General features: G+C 34.6%; 1 protein-coding gene across 1 annotated transcript in view; it reads left to right on the top strand.

The window, feature by feature from the left end:
• The first annotated feature begins 528 nt into the window (after positions 1-528).
• Positions 529-23,226, top strand: part of LOC130214890 (coronin-6-like) — a 29,612-nt gene continuing 6,914 nt past the window's right edge. Inside the window, 6 exon segments of the mRNA XM_056446743.1 lie at positions 529-719; positions 4,709-4,908; positions 13,277-13,399; positions 17,426-17,555; positions 21,415-21,593; positions 22,009-22,128. Coding sequence (XP_056302718.1) covers positions 4,711-4,908; positions 13,277-13,399; positions 17,426-17,555; positions 21,415-21,593; positions 22,009-22,128 — 750 coding nt within the window. The 5' untranslated portion in view covers positions 529-719; positions 4,709-4,710.

Raw genomic sequence — 23,226 nt, forward strand, 5'->3', positions numbered from 1 at the left:
TTACATTTCTGTATAGATGTTTTAATGTTGTATTGGTCCCATTAATTCACATGATGGGAATTTGCAGTATTCGCATGCTTATTAATGGAAATCAGTGGGCTGAAAAGTGCAGCCCCAACAGTCAAAAATAAAAATGCATTGGTGGTGATGCGTAAGAAACATGGGGCCATGTGTCAGGGCCATGTCTTTACATCAGGTGCATTATTTTCTAATAATTCAATGATTTTTGTCATTAATTTTCACATATTTACCACGTCTAATTCATTTGGTAAACTCAATGTGCTGGCTGCTGCTCTGGTGTCATGAAACCAGTTTTATATTATTATATGTACTTTGCAGGAGGTTTAGATCATACATTGGAATATTTATTTATTTTTTCTATTTCATGTAGTGTTTCATGTAGTGTTACTTTTTGAGATAGATATAAAGCTATAGAGAGAAACTTAATCGATGCCTTGCATGATTGTAAAAATGGCTTGCCATACATGTGCACCCCTGTCTGTGCTCTAGTCCAGTCCCCCAGATGGATCGCTCTCTCTCCTGCTGGATGTTCAGGAACGACCAGTGAGGAGGAACTCACGTTAGTTCTGCGAGTTTGTGACCTGAAATAAACGAGACAGTTGTGTAAAGCGCAGCGTCAAGAGGAGCCGTTCACCGTCTCGAGGAAGGGGGAGAGCAGGGTTAAAAGCGGAAACATCGTGTATTCCCCAAAAACACAGGTAAGTGGCTCATCTGACCGACAGTTACGCAGTTCCTCACGATAAAATGCTGCATTGTGACGACACGCGTTTAGTAAAGTTCAGCTCCAAACAGGTTGTGACATCATCATTGCATTTAACAGGGCTGCGCGCTTTGCTGGTTCATTGAGAAATACGACTAATTAAAGACAGGTGTGCGGGAAGGAGTTTACTGAGCAGGAAAGCGCAGTATGTATGTGTTGGCACTGGCATATTTTCATTCTGTCGCTTTGTGATTGTAGAAGGGTCCTGTCAGGAGGGGACAGAGGGGCAGACACATGGTCAGTTTGGCATGACTATATTAGGAAAGTGACCGTGTCTGAAGACAGTGGGGGCCTCCTCACATGGGACAAACTGTTGTGTGGTTTAAAGAGAATGCATTCTGAACGGGGTTTAATGGGATAGTTCACCCAAAATGAAAACTTGCTGGTAGTTTCCTCGTCCTCAGACCAGCTAAAATATAAATAGGCACAATATTTTACCAGTAGACTAACACGATTTCTGAGCGAATTTTTGCTATAGCTGAAAATGTGGTATTTGTAGATTCATAAATTGTCTACTGGTACTTTGAGACGCAAAAAAACAACAACAATAACGCTAAACTAAGTTTATAAGCCTACCTGTGTCTCCTCACGATAGCCCTATACAGTGATGTCTTATAAGCAAAATTATAAGTTAGGGTAAGAAACTGAACAATATTTACTTTATTTAACACCAATATTTACCAATATTTATTTTTTCATGATGAACATGTCATGGACATAGTCTTACGTCAAGGTTGCTGGATTTAATAATGTTGCAATTCATGTTCAGTTTCTTGGGCATATTTTAATTTCATAAAATATCAGTGTATCATCAAGAGCAAAAAGAACATAACTGTTGTTTGTTTTAGATGCATGTTTCACCCATTGCTTTTTAAGAAATAAGACCACAGTTTAAGCTAAAACTGTTCATCACTGTTCTACGGAAGTTTAACAAACAAAACCTACTGTGCATCATGGATGTGAAGTAAATGAATAGCAAAATTAATTTAGAGTTAGTGTAAATTATGCATGTGTAAATTAGTTCTGTTGTTACAACTAACAGTTGTACTAGAATGGGTTACAACACTTGTAGAAAGTGTTTTTTTTTTCAGCTTTTTTTTGTTAATATGTTTGATAAGCAAATATGCTGCGTTATTATGAGTTTTATCAATATCTACAAGTTAAATTCAAACAGTGGTGGAAAGAGTACTGAAACATCATACTCAAGTAAAAGTACCATTACTTGCCCAAAAATGTAGTGCAAGTAGAATAAAAGTATCTGTTGTAAATAATACTCAAAGTATGAGTAAAAAGTAGCCCTTTCAAAAGTACTCAGGAGTAATGAGTATTACGATGTGAATGGCTCATGCGTTTATATGCAATTTGTGCATGTGTGTCTGAAAACGTAACATTCTGTACTGCATTAGTAATTGTTTAAGGGCATTTGGTACTGTTGGTTATACGGTAAACATTCATCTCTCATTGGTAACATACATTCTATAAAATCTCTCGATCATTGCATGTAAAGATTTTAGACATCTTCTTGCACATTTTTAATGCTTCCAAACGGTTTGTTGCATTTATGAAGCGCTAATGTCTTGAGGTTGTTCAGTATGATGCCGTTTCTATGTGCAATTTGATTGGACAAGAATCACAGGACTGATAGATCTAATTTAGCCAATCTCCAGAGACAAGAAAATAAAGTAGTAACTGCAGGTTGAAGGAAAGTAATGGAGTAAAAGTACTAATACAGCACTAAAAATGAACTCAAGTCGAAGTAAAAGTACACATTTTTTAAAACTACTGAGTAAATTAGAATTCCTGATAAAAATACCCAATTACAGTAATTGAAGTATTTGTAATTTTTTACTTTACACAACTGAATTCAAAGTGGTGATAAAAGAGCCAAAGGCATAAATGAAACAAAAAAATAGTAATGCAATACAATCCTAGTCATCTATAATATTTTTGTTACATGATGTAGATAAAAACTTGTGGATGCTGTAAATCTAATTTATCAGGATAGCTTGCTAAATCAGATGTAAGCCGCTTGACCATCACTTGTGTATACTATTTCTGAATTTCTTTAAAATCAGAAGAAAGCAACATGTCTGGCTGCTGGCATAAAATGACCATTAGTTTGTTGCAATATGTTTAAAGTAAAATTTGCAATTCTGAATAAAAAACTTTATTATCTACACCTCATGTTCTCATGCAAGACTGCATTTTTAATTCTATGGCTAATTTCCTATTTTTTAACACTCTCTGAACATGGTTAATATTCTGTTGTTCCTTAGAAGCTATTTAGGGTGCTTTTATCTTGTGAATATAAAATATATTGTTCAATTTTTCTATATAATAGTATTTAAAATGACAAATGGGGGTAAAGTGTATTTTTAATAATGATAATAATAACACATCTTAGTGGCATTAATAAGCAATTTAACAACTTGCAGTTGCTTAGAAAAAAGTTACAGATATAGTTACAGTAAGTTACAATGTATATTCATAATATAAAGTTACAAATATATATTTATAAATAGATAGTACAATGTTAAATTAATTACAATCATACATTTATGGACAAAATTAAAAAGACCACTTGAAAATTCTCTGTCTGGATTTATTAGATTTGGGTTTAAATAAAATGTTAAGTAAAATATTAGATTTTTTCCATAAATGTCTCATAAATTTGAAATAAACAAATGCCATTTAGAGCATTTTGATAATTGGTCAGAATAATTTCATTTCTTGTGATTGAAAGTTAGGGTTATTCCACAAATATTGATTTCTTAAATCTTCTGATGATTAAACAGTTAAAACATTGGTATTGTATATTGCGTATTGTGTTTAAAAAGTAATATAAACATGTCTGAAATGTATGCAGTGAAAGTCTACATGGCAACATTTTATTTTAAATTAATAAGAAATGCCATCAGTAGTTTACATAATAAAACAAGAATAAGTTTGGTTCAAATACATAAGTTGTACATAAATACAGTTAAAGTCAGAATTATTAGCCCCCCTGAATTATTAGCCCCCATTTATTTTTTTCCCAGTTTTCTGTATAACAGAGAGCAGATCTTTTCATCACATTTCTCAACATAATAGTTTTAATACCTCATTTCTAATAACTGATTTATTTTATCTTTGCCATAATGACCGTAAAAATTTTTTTTACTAGATATTTTTCAAGACACTTCTATACAGCTTAAAGGGACATTTAGAGGCTTAACTAGGTTAATTAGGTTAACAAGGCAAGTTATTGTATAATGATGGTTTGTTCTGTTGACTATCGGAATAAAATATAGCTGAAAGGGGCTAATAATTTTGACTTTAAAATGTTTTTTTTTTTTTAATTAAAAACTGCTTTTATTCTAGCCGAAATAAAACAATTAAGACTTTCTCCAGAAGAAAAAATATTAACAGACATACTGTGAAAATTTCCTTGCTCTGTTAAACATAATTTGGGAAATATTTAAAAAAGTAAAAAAAATAAATCAAAGGGGGCTAATAACTCTGACTTCAACTGTAACTATAATTTGTAAATACAGGTTGGTCTCAGCCACACGTCTATTTATATTATATTGACTGTAATTTATTTTATACAATATTGTATGCTGTGCTTACTATACGATACTTCAATATACAAAATTGAAAAAGTTTTGTTTCTATTAAAAAAAAAGTATTGATCTAAATCAAACAATGTGATCTTAATTACTGAATAATTATTACTGAGCCCAAAACTATATGAAAATGTAACCAATGATTGGGTTTCTCCATATCTGATCAATTTATTCATTCATTCATTTTCCTTCTGCTTAGTCCCTTATTTATCATGGGTCGCCACAGTGGTAGGAACTGCCAGTTCTGACGCAAATTAAGTTTATATATTTTTTTTCACATTTTTTAATAACTGAATATTTTCAATTTCTTTCTGTTTGACAGCCATGAGTCGCAGCATTGTGCGCCAGAGTAAGTTCCGGCATGTTTTTGGGCAGGCGGTGAAGGCAGATCAAGCTTACGATGATATCCGGGTTTCCAAAGTGACATGGGACAGCTCTTTCTGTGCGGTTAACCCAAAGTTTCTGGCAGTTATAGTGGAGTCCAGCGGAGGAGGAGCCTTTCTGGTGATGCCTCTCTCAAAGGTAAGAGACATGAGGAGAGAGACGCTCAAACATGTCTGTGAGAGCAGGGCACAACCTAATGCTCTGTGCATTTGAATCCAATTCAGACCACAATTTGTTTTTCCCCAAAGTGAATCTCATGCTCTAATGCAAATATGTGGTTTTGTGTCTTAATTACAGTGTATACGTTTTTCATTATTTACCTAATGACAACATACACTATTGGGCATGTTTTTAAAGGGATAGTTCACCTAAAAAAAGAATATTTATTGACTGTTTACTCACTCTCATGTGATTCTAAACTTTTTCTTTATTCTGTAGAACATTGATGAAGGTATTTTGAGGTCGAAAGTTGAAAACCTGTAACCATTGACTTCCATAGTAGGACAAACAAATACTATGAAAATCAGTGGGTACAGGCTTCCAATGTTTTGCAAAATGTCTTATTTCCTGTTTAACAGATGAAAGAAACTCATGAAGGTTTGAAACATGTAAAAAAATTCTGTATTTTGACAATGAACACTGCATTCTGGGCCTCAAGGTTGAGGTGGCCCTGATCGCAACACACAGTTGTATCGTGTAGATCAGGGGTTCCCAAACTTTTCAGCCCATGACCCGCAAAATAACAATGTTAGTGACTCGTGACTCCCCCATATCTTCTGAGGTGGGTATAAATATATAAATAACCTTATAATATATAAACTTTGCACACAACAGTGCACACATACCAATAGGCCCAAGTCTATTCATAATTTAATTTTGCAGAACGCCACTCGGAGACCATCCTCCATGTTCAGTTGTGGCCTGTATTTATTTTTAATATACGTGAGGGCCATAAAAGTTGTCAAGAAGTTTAACCTGATGCCATAAAATCAATGTGCTCTGTCTTTAATATAACGTAATCACCTCAAGGGCTGCAAAAAATTGAAAGGTTGATGGCTTTTTATTTGCATATTGTTTTTTCTTCTGTAGGTTATAGATAAAGTATGGTAATTTGAATAGTTTAATTAAATAATTTTTGGATTTTTGGAAATCACCACGCACATTGTCCCGACCCTCACTTTGGAAATCACTGGTGTAGATGAATCAATATGGTCAAGCAGATGAAGAAACAGTGTGATAGTTCTAGTAATGGCAGGCCTCATTGTAATGCAGTTAAACTGTGTTAGCGAAGCATTAAACACTTGTCTGATCTGCTAAATATCAGACTTAGCAGTAAATTTCACAGCAGATTTGACTCAGAACCTTTGGTCTGACTTTTTTGCTGTTGTTAAATATGTAGTGCTGACATGGAAACCCCAGCAGTTTTCTTATGCTAGCATGTGTAAAAATATTATATCCAATATAATAAAATGTTGTTAAAGTGTCACCATTTTGTGGTGAACTATCCTTTTAAGTTGTGCTCAGCACTGCAGTTCTGCATTATCTGTCTGTAATACATTGTCATGTTACAATAATGAAGTTTGTGGTTCTGATTATGGTGGACTTCATACATGAAAAGTCTATTCTTTAATCTTTATGGGACTGTGTTTGTGGGTATGTATGTTAAAGAGCCTCAGCCGAGCTCATGTTAAATCCCCCATCCCCCATGGGGCTTCATTACACCCTCACTGAGGTAACGTTTGAACCCCATGGAAACAGGGTACACAACCTGCATATGTTGTCTGAAAGCACCTCAGTGACATACACCGCAGTTTAGAGATGATAAGTAAGCGTTTCTGAGTTGATGTAATCCCCATCATCCATTGCCATCTTCTCTAATCTGTTTCCCCTCAGCAGCTTGCATTACAATGAAATAGTTACACTTATGATCATGTTTTTTAAGTGTGTGGGGAAGCTTCTCTAAAAATGTAGCTTGATAAGCTACAAGCCACTCTTCAGTAAAAGTAGATTAGCTACTGTAAAAACTTCACTTCTAAAAAAAAACGTAGCTAGCTACACTACAAGTTACTTTCTAAAAGTAGCTATTTACATTGAGGCTAGTTTTTTTTCCACAAAAGGCTTATATAGAAAAATAAATAATCATTAATTTCATGTGAAACATTTGGCACTTGAAACAGTACACTACAATTATAATGTCTATTACGCAGTTTCCTGACTGTCAAGAATCAGAGAAAAAACTACAACAAATGTAGCAGTGCAATAACTAAATATTCATTCATTCATTCATTTTCTTTTCAGCTTAGTCCCTTTATTTATCTGGGGTCGCCACACCGGAATGAACTGCCAATTTATTAAGCATTTGTTTTATGCAGCGGATGCCCTTCCAGATGCAACTCATCACTGGGAAACAATAACTAAATAATTGAATTATATTAACCACACTGTAGCATTTTCTCAAAAAGTGACATACGCTTCCATTTTGGTAAGACATTTTAATGCAGCACTTGCTTGTTGATTTGTGTTCATTTCCAACTATTACAATATTTTATGGATTGAATTTTAACTGTTGTTATGTGAAAATGACAGTAATGTATTCATAAAAATAATAAATGTTAAACCACGAGATTTATTGACAAATATCTGCTATACAGTATTGTTGCGTGGTCAATATACACACTATTTACTTATGCATGTATACACTAAACTGCGTAGTGTGGAGTTTAGTGTCTTCCAAAATGAAACACCAACACTTTTTTTACTAAAAAGAAAATTCAAGCTGTTTCTCTGATGACGTTTAATCGTTGCCAAATTATAGAAATAAATACCAAAATACCAAATAGTAACTATCATGAGTACAAGTGTATTCACCACCAGGAAGTGGCATATTCATTAACTGTACGTAAGAGAAAATTGACATTTAGCTACTTCTCTTCTGCTACGTGACCAAAACTGCTATATCGTTGGGTGCATGAAGTGTACAACATTCCACACTTAATTTTTACAGTTGAATAAGTGCGTTATCTGGGTATTTAAAGTGCACTTATAAGAATTTTTTTTTCGATTTTCAGTGTGAATGCACTAATTTGTGCTATTTATACTATAAAGTGGCTTAAAATAGTGCGTAAGTTTGCAATTTGGGACACGCCTTATTGTCGTATGTGAACTTGACATGTGATGATGACACTGTGCTGCTTCAGACCATTGCAGGTTCATTAAAGCGGTGTCTTTATCAGCATCCTTATTCAGTAGTCAGGGCACTGATTAGGGTGTTGCAAAATTCTTCCAGTTCACTTTGAAAATCAGGGAGCATCTATTACAATTAATGGAAGTTCAGAAGCGCAAAATATGAATCATGTGAATCGTCAAACAATTACAAATGAGAGATGTTTTCTAAGAGATTATTATTCTATTATTTATTTATTTTTAACATGAATTAACATAGCTAGACAGTTTAGTAACTATCTAGCAAACATTTAGAATGGTTTAATTGTTAAAATGTTGCTGGTAAATGAAACAGTCAAATTATTTATGTATAATGTACTTTTAAAAACTTAATATATTAAAAATATTTGTTCTGTTATGTTTATGATTTCTAGTTTTGATGTTGTACAATGAGGCTGTTCTCATGTCACTCTCGATGTGTCCCAATATGCAGTGAACCAAGCTCCTCACTGTTCTTACCAGTGCCCAAATTCATGTCCATGAACTTGGCTGACTGAGACACACCCAAACTGTTGTCAGGCTACTCCGCAGTTAGCTACTGGGAAGGCTATATTGTATCATATAGCTAAGCTGTCTGTCAAGCTACTGGAAAATCTAGCTAATTTAGTGAGAGAGGTCTGGATGCAGACCTGGTGCAGATGCAATCTGATCTGCATACAATGCTTTTTAATGCGCTCACCTAATCCCAACCTTAACCCTACCCCTCTCAGTGACGTCACTAGCTCCATTGAGTGCATTGTTTGTGACATTGCATCTTTGGGAGATCCAGTCTCCAGTCTTTTGAGATAATCCAGCTTGCATCATCAAAGCTGCATCCTGATACTATTGAATTTTGACACCGTGCATTTCTTTCTTATTTAATCTTAGTTTTTTTTATCACAAATACTGACACTATACTGAAATAGTAAGCATGTTTTGTTTATTGTGTTTATGACTTCAGTATGTCAACAAATGTTCTATTATAAAGTCCTTAAATTGACACTAACAATGTAAATTTAATCATCAGGTTAGAGCTGCACAGATGCAGTGGTTTCAAAAAGTAGCGAAACAGCTAAAATATCTGTACATAATTGCATTGCATAACAGAAACCCAAACAACTGGAAGATGCTTTCTGATCCTTGTATTCAGAAATGAATCTCAGCTTCCTCAGGGAACCGAAACTTACTGTCACTTCTTTCTAGCACCTTTATTTTTAGGAGTGTTTTAACGGTGTGTTAATGAAGGGTTTATGTTACCCTTCTTTATAACAAAGGCCATTTGGTTAGATTTCTTTTTTGATTGAATGGAATTACATTTTTTTCAATGCGGTTTATTGTTCAGATCTCATAAAAATATGATTCTGAGGTTATTTTCAACAGGGATATTCAGATCTTTTGGTTTTATAGACAGCCAAATATGATCATCTTTATGTAACAGACCCCCATCTTATAAAAGACATCTACTGTATGTAGCTTTTTGTATAAAGGTTCAATATACAGGGTGAGCCATTTATATGTATACACCTTAATAAAATGGGTATGGTTGGTGATGTTAATGTCCTGTTTGTGGCACATTATTTTTTCATGAGCCCTCTCACATATACTAAAGTTACGTTAACACCAAGCACACCATTGTTTTTCTTGTAAAATTCCCAATAAGTTTGATGTGTGACGCAACCCTCTTCCTATTGAAAAAACAAAAGTTGGATCCAAGATGGCGACTTCAAAATGGCCACCATGGTCACCACCTATCTTGAAAAGTTTGCCCCCTCACATATACTAATGTGTCACACACAGGACGTTAATATCACCAACCATTCTTATTTTATTAAGGTGTATCCATATAAATTGCCCACCCTGTAGATTCAATTTTGTTTAGAATATGGTAAAGGTTTAAATCCCAATTCAACCCCTTATCCCTTTCTCTTACCCATACCCCTTGTTTTGCGCGTTCCCGTGAAGAGGTAGTGGTGTCCCAATTCTCTTTAGCTTGAAGGTGTAGGGCTAAGGGCAAGGGGTATACACCCCTTCAAACGAAGATTTTTCAGGACCACACTCGAAACCAAGGGGTAAGAGAATTTTCCAGAATACACCAGCCACAACTGCACCTGGAAGTAAGGAGATCCACAAATTAGTATTTTTTTTGCCATTATTACGAATTTTTACAACAAACAAACATGTTTTAATATATTCATAACCGCGTTCATGTTTTACTGTCATGCTTTAAAAAAAACACTAAAATAAATTATAATAATATATAATCCATAATCATAACTCCTGTACAGCAGTCCCACAACATGCTGAGGGGTACAAAAATAGAATTGGGATTGGGCCTTAGTGTAAGTTCCTGTAATGATGTGTGATTATTGTAATTACTATAGTGAGTACATGGAACATATATAAAAAGGACACCATAAAGTGTGACCTGTTTTATCACATTTTGTAATATTTATTTGAATGTAGTCATTATACTTGGTATTTTTTTTACTAGTAAAATAAAAATTTTTAAGTTATTGTTATCACAATTTTTTATGTTGAGTATTTTTCATTTCCGTATTTGAATAGATGCTTTTAAAATTATTTAAACATTTTATAATTTTTTTACCCCCCCCCCCCCCCCCCAACATTTCTAAATATCGTCTGACACCTCCTTGTGGTTCCCCGGGGTTTCTTGGCCCTAGTTTAAAAAACAAACAGGTCACCAAAACGCATATCACATGACTTTTAGTTGTTTCTAATGAAAATGCAACCTTTGTCAGACAAAGTCAAACACAGCATATCGATCCGCAGCAGTGCATCTCATCACTGCGTGCTATTTGTGAGTTGGTCTGGATTCTCTAAGGGTCCATCAGTTAATGCCCTTTAAGTGTGGCTCCTCTGCCGAGTCACGAGCATTTATCAGCAGGCCTGGATAGACACGCTATAAATATCCAGCTCTCCATCTCCCCTGTGCTCAGTCTCAGGCAGGCCAAAAGAAAAACTCCCTTTTCAACGCCTCATCACAGGGTTATAAATACATACCAGGAGGAGCAGCCGAACACAGAGCCAACACGTGCGAACAACGGCTCAACGAGAACAACAAAATAACAGCAAAGTTACATCACAGTCCTTAGAGAGCAACTATAAATTGATAACGTAATTTGGGCAATTTCCAAACTCGGACATGAAACTGAAAAACAAACAAAAAAAGAGAAGTGTTTTGGTTGTGTTAGAGGTTAGCACAACCTTAAGAGACCAAACTGAACATTTAATGATACATTTTGTTTGGCCATTTTCGTGTAGCACTAAACATTAATGGGATGCTACATACCTAAATATATAAACTACATAACTAAAAAGAGGATAATGCTTTTTTAAAATTTCGCATAAATTTAAGAATGTGTTTGTTTTTATTAACATGATCAAACAGTTGTACTTTATGAACTCTGCTTTTGTTTCTGAAAAAAGCTGAGAAAATCGATTGAGCTATCCTGTAGAAATGGGCCACATGATGTCACTTCCTGGGTGTTATGATTTTAATATTCTTTTTATTTTAAATCAGGGGAGATTATGTGGTCACATGTTGGTGGCAGACCAAATGTGGGATTCAGCTAAATGTTTTGGGATTACAAAATTTATACATGCAAATCCCCTTCTAACTGGGTCAGTAATTTATTTATTTATTTATTTATTTATGAAATGTATTCTTGGAATTATGTTTAAACAGCAAGGCGTACAATTAGCCAAAAATATTTTTTTTATTAATAAATCCTCTTCGTTTTAGCTAATCTTCATTGAAGGATCCTGTGAAATTTTATTAGGTTTTACAAAAATATGATGCTATACTATGCTAAAAATATTATAGTGTTTCATACTTCACAAATACTCTATTGTACACATATAAAATTATAAAAAAATCATAGTAAAAAATATTATTTGTAAAAAAATAGATGGTGATGTCTGAGAAAGACTAATGATGTCTGTGAGAGACTAGTGATGTGCTGTAATTGTAGATGTGCTGAAGTCATTCAATGCAAGGGTCTCTACTTGTTGTAATGTTTTTTTGCGATACAAATATTGCTGTTGTCTAATTTTGATATACAGTTAGTCAATTATTATTTTTTCCTTTTTAAATAAATATTTCCCAAATAATGTTTAGCAGAGCCAGTAATATTTCACAGTATTTCCTATAATATTTTTTCTTCTGGAGAAAGTCTGATTTGTATTATTTTTGCTAGAAAAATCAGTTTTTATTTTTTTATTATTAATTTTGTTAGTAAATCCATTTCTTTTTAGCTGAACTTCCATGAAGGATCCCGTGAAATTGTATCAGTTTTTACAAAAATATTATGCTGAATAAACATTTTGTTTGAAGACTTTTAAAAAAAAATACACAGTGATGTCCTGAGTCAGACATGTAATGTCTGAGAGACTAGTGATGTGCTGTAATTGCAGATCATTCAAAGTCATTCAAAGCAAGGGTCTCTATTTGTTGTAATGTCTTGTTTTTTGTGCTACAAATATTGCTGTTGTCTAATTTTGATGTACAGTTCTCAAAATGATTCGCCCTCCTGTGATTTTTTTTTTTTTTTTTTTCCTTCTTTTTTTAAATATTTCTCAAATGATGTTTAACAGAGCAAGACATTTTTTCACACTATTTGCTATAGATTTATTCTTCTGGAGAAAGTCTGATTTGTTTTATTTTGGCGAGAATAAAAACAGAAAGAAAAGAAAGCCTTTTTAAGGTCAAAATTATTAACCCCCTTATGCAATATTTTTTGTTTGATTGTCTACAGAACAAATCACTGTAATACAATGACTTGCCTAATTACCCTAATTAGCTTAATTAACATACTTAACCCAGTTAAGCTTTTAAATGTCTCTTTTAGCTGTATAGAAGTGTCTTGAAAAATATCTAGTAAAATATTATTTACTGTCATCATGACAAAGATAAAATAAATCAGTTATTAGAAATCAGTTATTAAAACTATTATGTTTAGAAATGTGTTGAAAAAAACCCACTTAGTTAAACAGTAATTGGGGAATAAAATACACATGGGGCTAATAATTCAGGACTTCCAATTTACTTCAGATGTGTTTTCTAAGAAAGAAATGGTTTTGGATGAATGGCCTTGGTTATTTTCCACACTTGCATCTGCATGCTATATTAGGCACAGCTAAAATTCCTTCAAATTTTGAATGTCAAAGATTCCATTATTCCATTATTCCATTATCAATCGTTCTTTAATTCTGATCTCCGCTGTCTGTGTTTCTCAAAACCTATATATTCCTCATAAACTTTGTCCTTTGTTCTTCTATGTTATAGATGGGTAGAGTGGACAAAAACTACCCTCTAGTGGTTGGACACTCGGGGCCTGTTCTGGACATCGACTGGTGTCCTCACAATGACAACATCCTGGCCAGCTGCTCTGAAGACACCACTGCCATGGTAATCATCATGACAGACACTCATAAACATCTCCAGCGCCTGCCAGCCACTAGCCTCGCATTCGTAAACATGTTTCAGTTGCCATTTTTTCAGACGAGTGAAGCATGTCTCCATATATACCTACTCACCCTGGAGGGAAAGATCACAATGACAGACAATAGTGTTAATATGAGGGGTGATGACTGGAGTTAACGGTGGAACAGGAGCTGGTATTTATAAACACATGTTAGAAAGGCACTCTTGGCCAGAAACCTGTTCACAAATAAGCCAGTGGTAATGACAGACAGGGAAAGATGCACTGAGGTGTCTATAGGGATGAGTCATTTTATTTGAGCACACACCAGGACACGTGAATGACCTCATGCACAAACTTATTTGGCACAACATTTTAGATTTTTTTTTAATTTAAATATCCAAATTTAAACTTGGTTTATGAACTCACATTATCCCAAATGATTAAAAGAATATTCAAATCATAGGCAGATTAATTGAACAACATGTACTGGGTCCAGTGTTGTTATAAAACCATAGAACCTCAATTACAGGTTTGTTTTTTATAGAAAACAGGGAAACACCAAAGATACTTTAATATGTTGGCCATTTTATTTGAGTCTATTTATTAGGCTGCACAGCATCATAGCAGAACTTAAAATGTGTTTAGTATGATAAAACATCATTGATTCTTCCCTACACGATTATAATTAAAAGAACAGCAAGTGGTGGAATTTACTGTGGCCTAATTTATAAAAGCTCCTCTGCTTTCATTTCACGTCGTATTTGTCTCTCATCAGCATTTGCTTCTGAGGCCTCGTCTCGTTTTGCTTCGACATCTTTCAACCTTAAGCCTGGTTTATACTTCTGCGTCGAGGGATCAGCGTGACCCATGGCGGATGCAGTGCGAGTTGCCATGCATTTATACTTGCACACTGTTTCTGTTGCTCTGCAATAACACTTCCAAAATGCTAGCTGGCTGTAGGTTTTTATGTTCCTCTGTGTTGAGTTTCTTCGCTGGTGTTTTGTTTTTTTCGGACCAATCATAGAGCTTGCACTACGCGTTGTTGCGACGTGTAGTTACATTTTGTGAGAGGTGCCGTGTCGCAGATAGCCTATGGACTATGTGGTCCATAGACTATGTGACCACGCGTAGGCTACACCGGAGCATACATGTACGTTTAACGCAGAAGTATAAATCAGCCTTTAGGCCTCATTCTAACTGAATGAGTCTTTGCTTCTGAAAATGAGACGCAACGATTGAGAATTGTTTGACAAAATCTGCCAACTAGCTCTCTGCAACTCTCACATTTAGCCTACTGAAGCTGAGCAGGGCTGCACTCAGTCAGTACCTGAATAGGAGACCACATGGTTAAGCTAGGCTGCTGCCGGAAGTGGTGTTAATGAGACCAGCAGGGGGTGCTTAACCTGCAGTCTGTGTGGGTCCTAACGCCCCAGTGTAGTGATGGGGACTCTATACTGCTCAGTGAGTGCCATCTTTTGGATGAGACATTAACCGAGGTCCTGACTCTCTGTTGTCGTTAAAAATCGAAGGATGTCAAAACCAGGGGTTTAGCCCCGGTATCCTGGCCAAATTTGCCCACCGAGGTTCTGACTCTCTGTTGTCGCTAAAAATCTAAGGATGTCGAAACCAGGGGTTTAGCCCCGGTATCCTGGCCAAATTTGCCCACTGGCCATATCATAATTGGCTACATCACTCTGTCTCCTTCCCACCTATCAGCTGGTGTGTGGTGTACGGTCTGCACAATATGGCTGCCGTCGCATCATCCAGGTGGCTGCTGCACAATGGTGGTGAATGAGGAGATTCCCCCAATGTGTAAAGCAATTTGAGTGTCCAGAAAAGCGCTATATAAATGTAAGGAATTATTATTATTATTATTATTATTATTAAATGCGCATCGTAAATCACGAAAGTATCCGGACACAGCCACTGAGTGCTTGTAAACAGAAACTTGCAATGCTTAACCACCTTTAAGTTCTTCTGATTGGTCCACTGCTTGGAAATTGACAGTGATGAGCAGCGCTGCATGTGAAAGTTAAATTCTCTTAACTTCACACGGCATCTTAAAAAAAATAAAAACGTGTTGCTCGTGTGCACAGCTTAATTATCACAAATCCGTCAACAGCATGCTTACCTTGAAAAACAATAGAAAAGTAGCACATACTCTGCTTCATACTACTGTGATAATAAGTATTGAATACTTTAGCTTATCCATGAACATGATTTTTGCAGGATTCCTCTAGGATGCAATGACAACAGCTCCCATGATTCCACACTCAGTCAAGACTACACATTTGTTTGTTGTGAATACATACCCTCTAGTGGCGAAAATAACATACTGTGCTATTAAAGCCCCAAATACACTGTTTTATAAGTGCACATTACATGGTATCTTCAGTTACATAGTATACTCTTAGTTTACTCAGTTGCACAAACAGGTGTTTTTGCCTTCATAGTATTTCTTGTTTTTTTTTGTTTTTTTTGTACATTATTGACCCCTAGTTTAAGACTAAAGAGATGTGTTGTGGGGAAAAACAAAATACGAACATTTTTTGACCCTTTGTTAATTTAATGGGGAGGAAGTTGAACAGGTGAGTTCTTTTAAATATTTAGGTTTGGAAATTGACTTTCAATTCCTTTTTGATAAACACTCAGGGCATGTTTTTAAAAAGCCTCAGTAGCGGTTGAGTTTGTTGCGAAAACTGAGAAGTTTTGGTATTGAGAAGGACATTTTAATTGTCGTATATAAATCACTTATTGAACCTGTCTACATTGTAGCCTGGTTTAACCCCCTCTCTGTTAAAAGCAAAAATAAACTTTAAAGGTTGGTAAACGTAGCGAGAGACAAAAACTTCTCACTGATTTATTTATAGCAGCGACAAAAAGAAAACCTCCGCTATTGTGGAAGACTCTTCCAATCCTCTACATAGTTTTTCAAAGTTACTTATAAAGTCCTGTTTAGCAAAAAGGCCAAGTACAAGAATACATTTATTCCCACTGCCATTGGTTTTTAAATAGGATTTTTTAGAATAGTGTATTCATGTTTTTGTTGTTTTGTGTGAGCCTGTGTCCAAAGTCAAGTTTCTAACCACTGGGGGACAAAAAATTAAGTTTATTGAACTGAATTGAAAAAAGTAGTGAAAAAAAGCAGTCAAGCTACACGTGCACTATGCTTATGATGAACTTTGCATACATGCTTGTATACAGTTTTAAAAATCTTGGAGAACTGGCATCTTATATTCAGCTTTTGACTGTTGTCTGAAGTTTCATTTGAGAAGATCTCTAAAGTCTCTGACTTCCAGATTTTAATTGGTCTGCAGTTTACTTTCTGCTTTAATGACATTCAGACATTTTAATAATGTGCATAAATAATATTATATAATCTGTTAAAAACAGGCACCAGGTGGATTTTCTCAAAGCTGTGCAATGCGATCATTTATAATAATGTATGAATGCTATTTGATTACATTACATTACAAATGTGAATGGCATGCACTGTATGCACTGCTGTTAGAGAAGGTTAACTGCAGCTGTCATCTGCTCTGGCATTGCTGCTGCGCTCACCGAATACCAAAGCAACGCTCCCACAACATACTGACAACATACTGTTTGCTAGAACAGGACAAGATTTGGCTGGCATCCGAGGATCCCAAAAAATGTTAATACTGAGAAAATCACCTTTAAACTTTCTGAATGAACTTCTTGGTAATGCATATTACTAATCAAAATGTTGTTTTTATATGTTTGCAGTAGGACATTTACAAAAAATATTAATGGATTGCAATCTGATTATTATGAATGATAATAATGGATTTTTGTCCTTTCCCAGTTTTGTCGTCCAGTATAACATTTAAAAAAAAAAAAAAAAATTGGAATCAGCTGACGTATATACCCTAATGATAACAACATAAACTTCTTGGTAGCCCTAAACAACACATTTTCTCTGTGTTTATTGATACATTGAGTTCCTCTAGTTATATAACCATTGCTCTAATACAATCATGTTTACTCAGGTATGGCAGATCCCTGACCACACACCCTCTCGCCCCATCAGTGAGCCTATAGTGGTGCTGGAGGGTCACTCCAAACGAGTGGGCATCATCAAATGGCACCCCACTGCCCGCAACATACTCCTCACTGCAGGTGAACTATCATCAGTCTGCATGACTGCCAACATCCTACACTGAACAGATACTGTAGATACACTGCTGGTCAAATTTTGGTATCAGAAAAAGTTTCTAGTATATTTAAAATAAGGCTCTGCTCACAAAGTCTGCATTTATTTGATCAACAATACAGTAAAAAACTGTAAATGGCCATTTAAAGTAACTGTTTTTCATATTGAATGTACAGTAGATTTAAAGGTAATTGATTTCTTTGAGTCGATTTTTCAGTCTTCAATGTCACACAGTCCTTCAGCAATCGTTCTAATTTGATGATCTGCTGCTCAAGAAACATTTACTACTTTTACCAGTGTTGAAAATTGTTGATCTGCTTCATATTTTTATGGAAACTGATACAGTAACTTTTAGCTTTATTTGTATTCACCAATGATATGTCAATTTCTTTCAAGTGTAAAATTAAAGACAATTTTAACGTATCAACTATGAAGCTGGAAAAAATGTTTTCAACATTAATAATTAAAGGTCTCTTGAAGTGCTTAGAAATGTGCAGTTTTTTGTTCTATGTGTGACTTAGTGTTTAATTTTTATCACAGCTGAGAGTGTTGAGGTGCATCAAATGAAAAACAAAGTGTCTTGAAGGGGCGGGGCATGTCAGATACTGGAGAGCATATGATTGGTCAGAAGATTTGAGGAGAAACAGTAGTATGAGGTGATGTCAAAATGATTGTTGATCCATTTAGGCGGAAGTTCAAACTTCAGCTTTGAATGTTTATAACTTATTAATGTAAATGTTGTCACTATATTGGGTTTTACTTTGTTGAATTTAAGTTGCAAAGTAATTCTCAATAGATTAGAAGTTAGGTTAGGGTTAGTGTAAGTTGTACATGTACTTGCAAAGTTTCTTATAGTCAAGATATATGTTTCTTATAGTTAAAATGTCTGTTGAAGGAGCAGTATCAGCAGATATTAAGCAAACAGTCTAGTAATGGACTCTTTTCACAAGCTTGTTATGACAAGTTTAACAGTCAGCAGCATCCTTGAAAGGTTTTAACATGTAGATTTTTTTTTAAGCGTATTAACGTTTATTTGTATATATGTATGTATAAAACCATCTTTGCTTCAAATTACATAAAATGAATTACCGCTTGTGCGAGGTGTTTCTAATGCAGCGTCTATGATGCAGGATAGTAATGTTGACGTTGTTCTCTCCTCTGGCTGCCATCATCAGTCTCAAACTATTTTTTTCTTTTTCTCAAAGTCTTTATAACATCATCGTGGAGTTTTTCTTTTATTGAGCAAATAAGATTATAAAAAAATGTATTGTAGTTCTCTCCCATTCACTGCGCTCAGTTTTCCTAACTATGATGACTTCTGCGGAAATGTGAAAAGGGTCCATACTCAAATGAGAATGAATTGGCATGTTGTTGCAATTCAAGTTTTAGCCAACAATATGGACCATCCAAATAAAGTCTTACCCTGCTTTGGAGCAACTAGCGTATAGATCTCCTTAAGACTTACATACTCATACTAGCATCTAAAACTTTATTTTAATTTCACGGCACTTTAAGTAATTGAGCAAATAAGCATGTTATAAGAACCTCTGAAGGATGGCATGGTGGCACTGAAGACTGGATTATAAATAAATTATATATAAATAATTTAAATAATATATTCAATAAGAAAAACATTATTTTTAAAAAATTGAACTATTATTTCATTATTTTACAATGTTTTTGTATTTGTGAGCAGAATAGGCTTCTATTACAGTTTTTCTCAGTGGCTTTGGTGCATTTCTCACAACACTATTTACATTTGCACAACAGTCAATGCATTTCTTAAAACAATTTGTTCAAACTGCAAAACCTAGTTGGTAACCTGCAAAAGCGCGTCACTTGCTCAAAATGGATAGCTCATTCTTCAAAAGCAAGTATTCATGTCAATAAAAGTGTCAGTGTCATCAAGATGAAAAGTCCTGACACCATTGTTTATGAACAAGATAGTCAAATGGCTGTCATGTTTTCATTATGACAGTTTACTCTGTACATTTTTTCCAATGCAAAAAAGTCAGATTTTGGTGACACTTCCTGAAAATGCTCAAGACAGCACTATATACTATTTGCACAGCCATGAAAACTACAGTAAAGTTAGACATCACTGCATTTAGTGAAGTATCTGAGTACAAGACACTGAATGTGTATGTTTCACATTTTTTCTGCATTGCTCTTTGCAATTCTAATTTATTCACAGCATTGTGCAAAAGAATAAATGCACCCTTATTTACAACAAACATAAACTTCTTTTGGGTAGAGCTGTGCACAACTGTATACAATATTGCAGTACATACTGGAACTGAACCTACAACATACACAGGTCTGTAAATAATTTCTGAAATTGTTCATTTTAGAAGACATTTTCAGGAAAAAAAAGATAATTGTTTTTATAAAATTTGCTTGACAGATTTTGACAACTAGTTTAACATTTTTGTATATAATGACTCTAGTAATGAAATGTGGACTATCCGTTTTATATGGAATGACTATTCAGCATTCACAAGTTTAGTTAATTTTGACTGACATGACACAAGCAAATGATAATGTTATAAAACAGCAGAGAGTTGTATGAAAGCAATTGATGCTTGTCCAAAAGCATTTGCAATTTGTTGGAAGGAATGAGAAACTGCTACTATGATGTGCACAAATGACTAATTGTTTTGAGAAATGCATTAGCTGTTGTGCAAATGTAATTAGTGTTGTGAGAAATGCAACAAAGCGACTTGAGAAAAGATGTAAAAGCATTTTAAAATCCAGTTTTTGACTGGTAGTGTTGGGCTGTGAAATATGACAATATTTATCATATGAATTAAATAAAAACTATATTGTATCATATTATGCCTTTTTGATATATCATTTTGTTTCATATGATCTTTTATTTCATGGTGTCTCTAAATACAGCTGAATGCAGAAACGCGAATGACAGCATGGTGAAAATGTACAATGTGTACATTTTGCAGTTGATTCATTAATATTTTATGTAGGGCCTGCTATTATTACTTTTAAACAAATGTTTTAAATTTCATTCATATTTATTGTAACTCTTAATGTTCCACATAAAATGAGAAAAATTATCACAAATGAATGAGTACATTGGAGCATATTAGGGCTGCACACTATATTGTTTCAGCATCGATATCGCAATGTGTGTGTCTGCAATAGTCATATCACAGTATATGCAATGTTGAGTTGGGATTAAAGTTGATCAGCACAACATTTTCATTCAGAGTCATTGCAAAGCATAACCATAACAGAGTGAAACTTTGTCATTTGCGATAGTTTTAAAGGAATTTCAGGAGAGTGTAAAGCATCGGGCACAAAAAAGTACATTTGTACATTATGATGAAGACTATACAATTTCTGTACCTCAATACTGTTTGAGTCTCTAAAAGCACTTGTTTATTTGACTTTTTTCAGTGCTCTATTGTAATTATTTTGTTGTTTTATTATTTTTTTATACATCATTTATACCCTTACAAAGTCACCCCGATCAATCTAAATAATTGATTTCTTTCCAAAAAGAACTACCTGGGGAAATTGTATTCATATCACCTAATGCTAAACTGTGCAGAGCTGCGACCCTCAAGGGAACTGGAATTGACACCTGCTTTAAAACTTCAAAAAGAAATAGTCCTTTCCATGTGATCAATATTAACTGATTGAATATGTCATGATATATATATTGTTATGATGATTTAAGATGACTAATATGAGATTTTTATATCATATCATATCACCCAGCCCTAGGTAGTGCACAAATAATGTTATTTTACCAATGAGAAGCAGCTGAAAGTCGTCCCTCCATCATGCAGTGTGCTTGTGTCTCAGGCAGTGATAATCTGATCATCATCTGGAACGTGGGCACTGGAGAAGCCTTGATCACCATGGATGACCATCCAGATCTGATCTACAGCGTCGACTGGAACTACAACGGCAGCCTTTTCTGCACCACCTGCAAGGACCGTCGACTGCGAGTGTGTGATCCGAGGAAAAATGAAGTGGTGGCGGTAGGTTGATCATAGCTTATATGATTCAATGATCTTTGCTATGCTAAGCTAAAAGGGCTCCTGCCAGACCCAGATATCAGCAGAATGGATTCAAAAATTGTCAAACTCAGCTGTTCAACTGTTTAAAGTTGTAAAATGAACTTTAAATTAAGCTATTTTTGTCATCAAACTATTTGTTAAAACAAAATCAGATGACTTTGTTGATACGCATGCTGGAATTTATTCAATAAATGTGTTTCCATCACAGTTTATGTGCATTTTCTCTTTTATATACAATGTTTATTTTACTCAGTTGTGCGTATTAAATTTTTATGTGTATTTTCAAAATGTATGTGCACCTTGGCGTGTCCATTCAGCTTATTTTGTGCGATAATTCAAAATAAATGATATAAATATATATTTTTTCCTCCTGCAGGAGAGACTGTCTCCACATGAGGGCATCAGGCCGATGAGAGCCATTTTTACTCGAGAGGGCAACATTTTCACCACAGGCTTCACCAGGATGAGCCAGAGGGAGCTTGGACTGTGGGATCCGGTAATTATACAAATTAAGTGTACTTCACCAAAAAAAAAATCTATTCTGTCATCATTTACTGAACCAAATCCATACTGCTTTAACTCTTGTATTATGTTTCAGGTCAGTCTGGCTTTAAAGATTATTGTGATTTAGGACCACAATCAAACATACAAAGTTTAAAAACTCTTAAAAGTAAACTCTTACATGGTTTGTTGTAAAACGGGTGCACCAAATTTCTGTTACATGTGTGATGTTCACAGGTCAGTTTGACCCTTTGTTTCTTGATTAATGCTGATAAACTTTGCCATACATGCTCATCAACGGTGTACACATTTAATCAGTTCATAAGCCTAGCTGGGAAATTCTTATATTAGTGTTTCTAATGCTAGTCTACATCCATTTGTACTTGAGAGAAGCAGAAAGAATAATCTGTGTTTAGGAATAGTTGTTAAAATGTAATGCAAGATTAGTGAAGGGATATTAATTACAGATTTACATTTAGGATTTTAGTCACATAAAAATAAACAGAACTCATCATATAAACATGCAAGATTGGGGTTCTTATTGATTATCACACTTCTCACACAAAGGTTAGACCATTCTTTTTACAATATTTCCCACATTTTTAAACACAATTGTTATAACTAATTTGAAATAGCTAATTTCTTTTGTCTTTGCCATGATGACTATGTGAAAGATACTAGTATTCAGCTTAAAGTGCCATTTAAAGGCTTAACTAGGCTAACAAGGTAAGTTATATTAATTAGGCAAGTCATTGGACAACAGTGATTTATTCTTTGTCCAATCGAGAGAGAAAAAAAACATATCTGTTATTCCCAGTCGATTTCTCAGATCAGAATTGAATTTCTCAAAACTCCCTGTTCCATTTTCACGTCATTGTTGGAGTTGTGCACATCAAAAAAGCACATTCCTTTGAACAAGTTGCAAATGCTTTTGTTCATCCATGCAAATGAATATGTTCAATTCTCTGCTATTTCCTACATTATCAGTTGCTTATGTCATGTTGATCAATATGTATTATTTTGGTCTCTGTTGAATAGTCTCACCCCCCACAACATTTAATCATTTGTTCATTACAGTACAAACAGCAAAAAA

Source organism: Danio aesculapii, chromosome 21 (assembly GCF_903798145.1).
Source record: "Danio aesculapii chromosome 21, fDanAes4.1, whole genome shotgun sequence".
NCBI classification, from domain to species: Eukaryota; Metazoa; Chordata; class Actinopteri; order Cypriniformes; family Danionidae; genus Danio; species Danio aesculapii.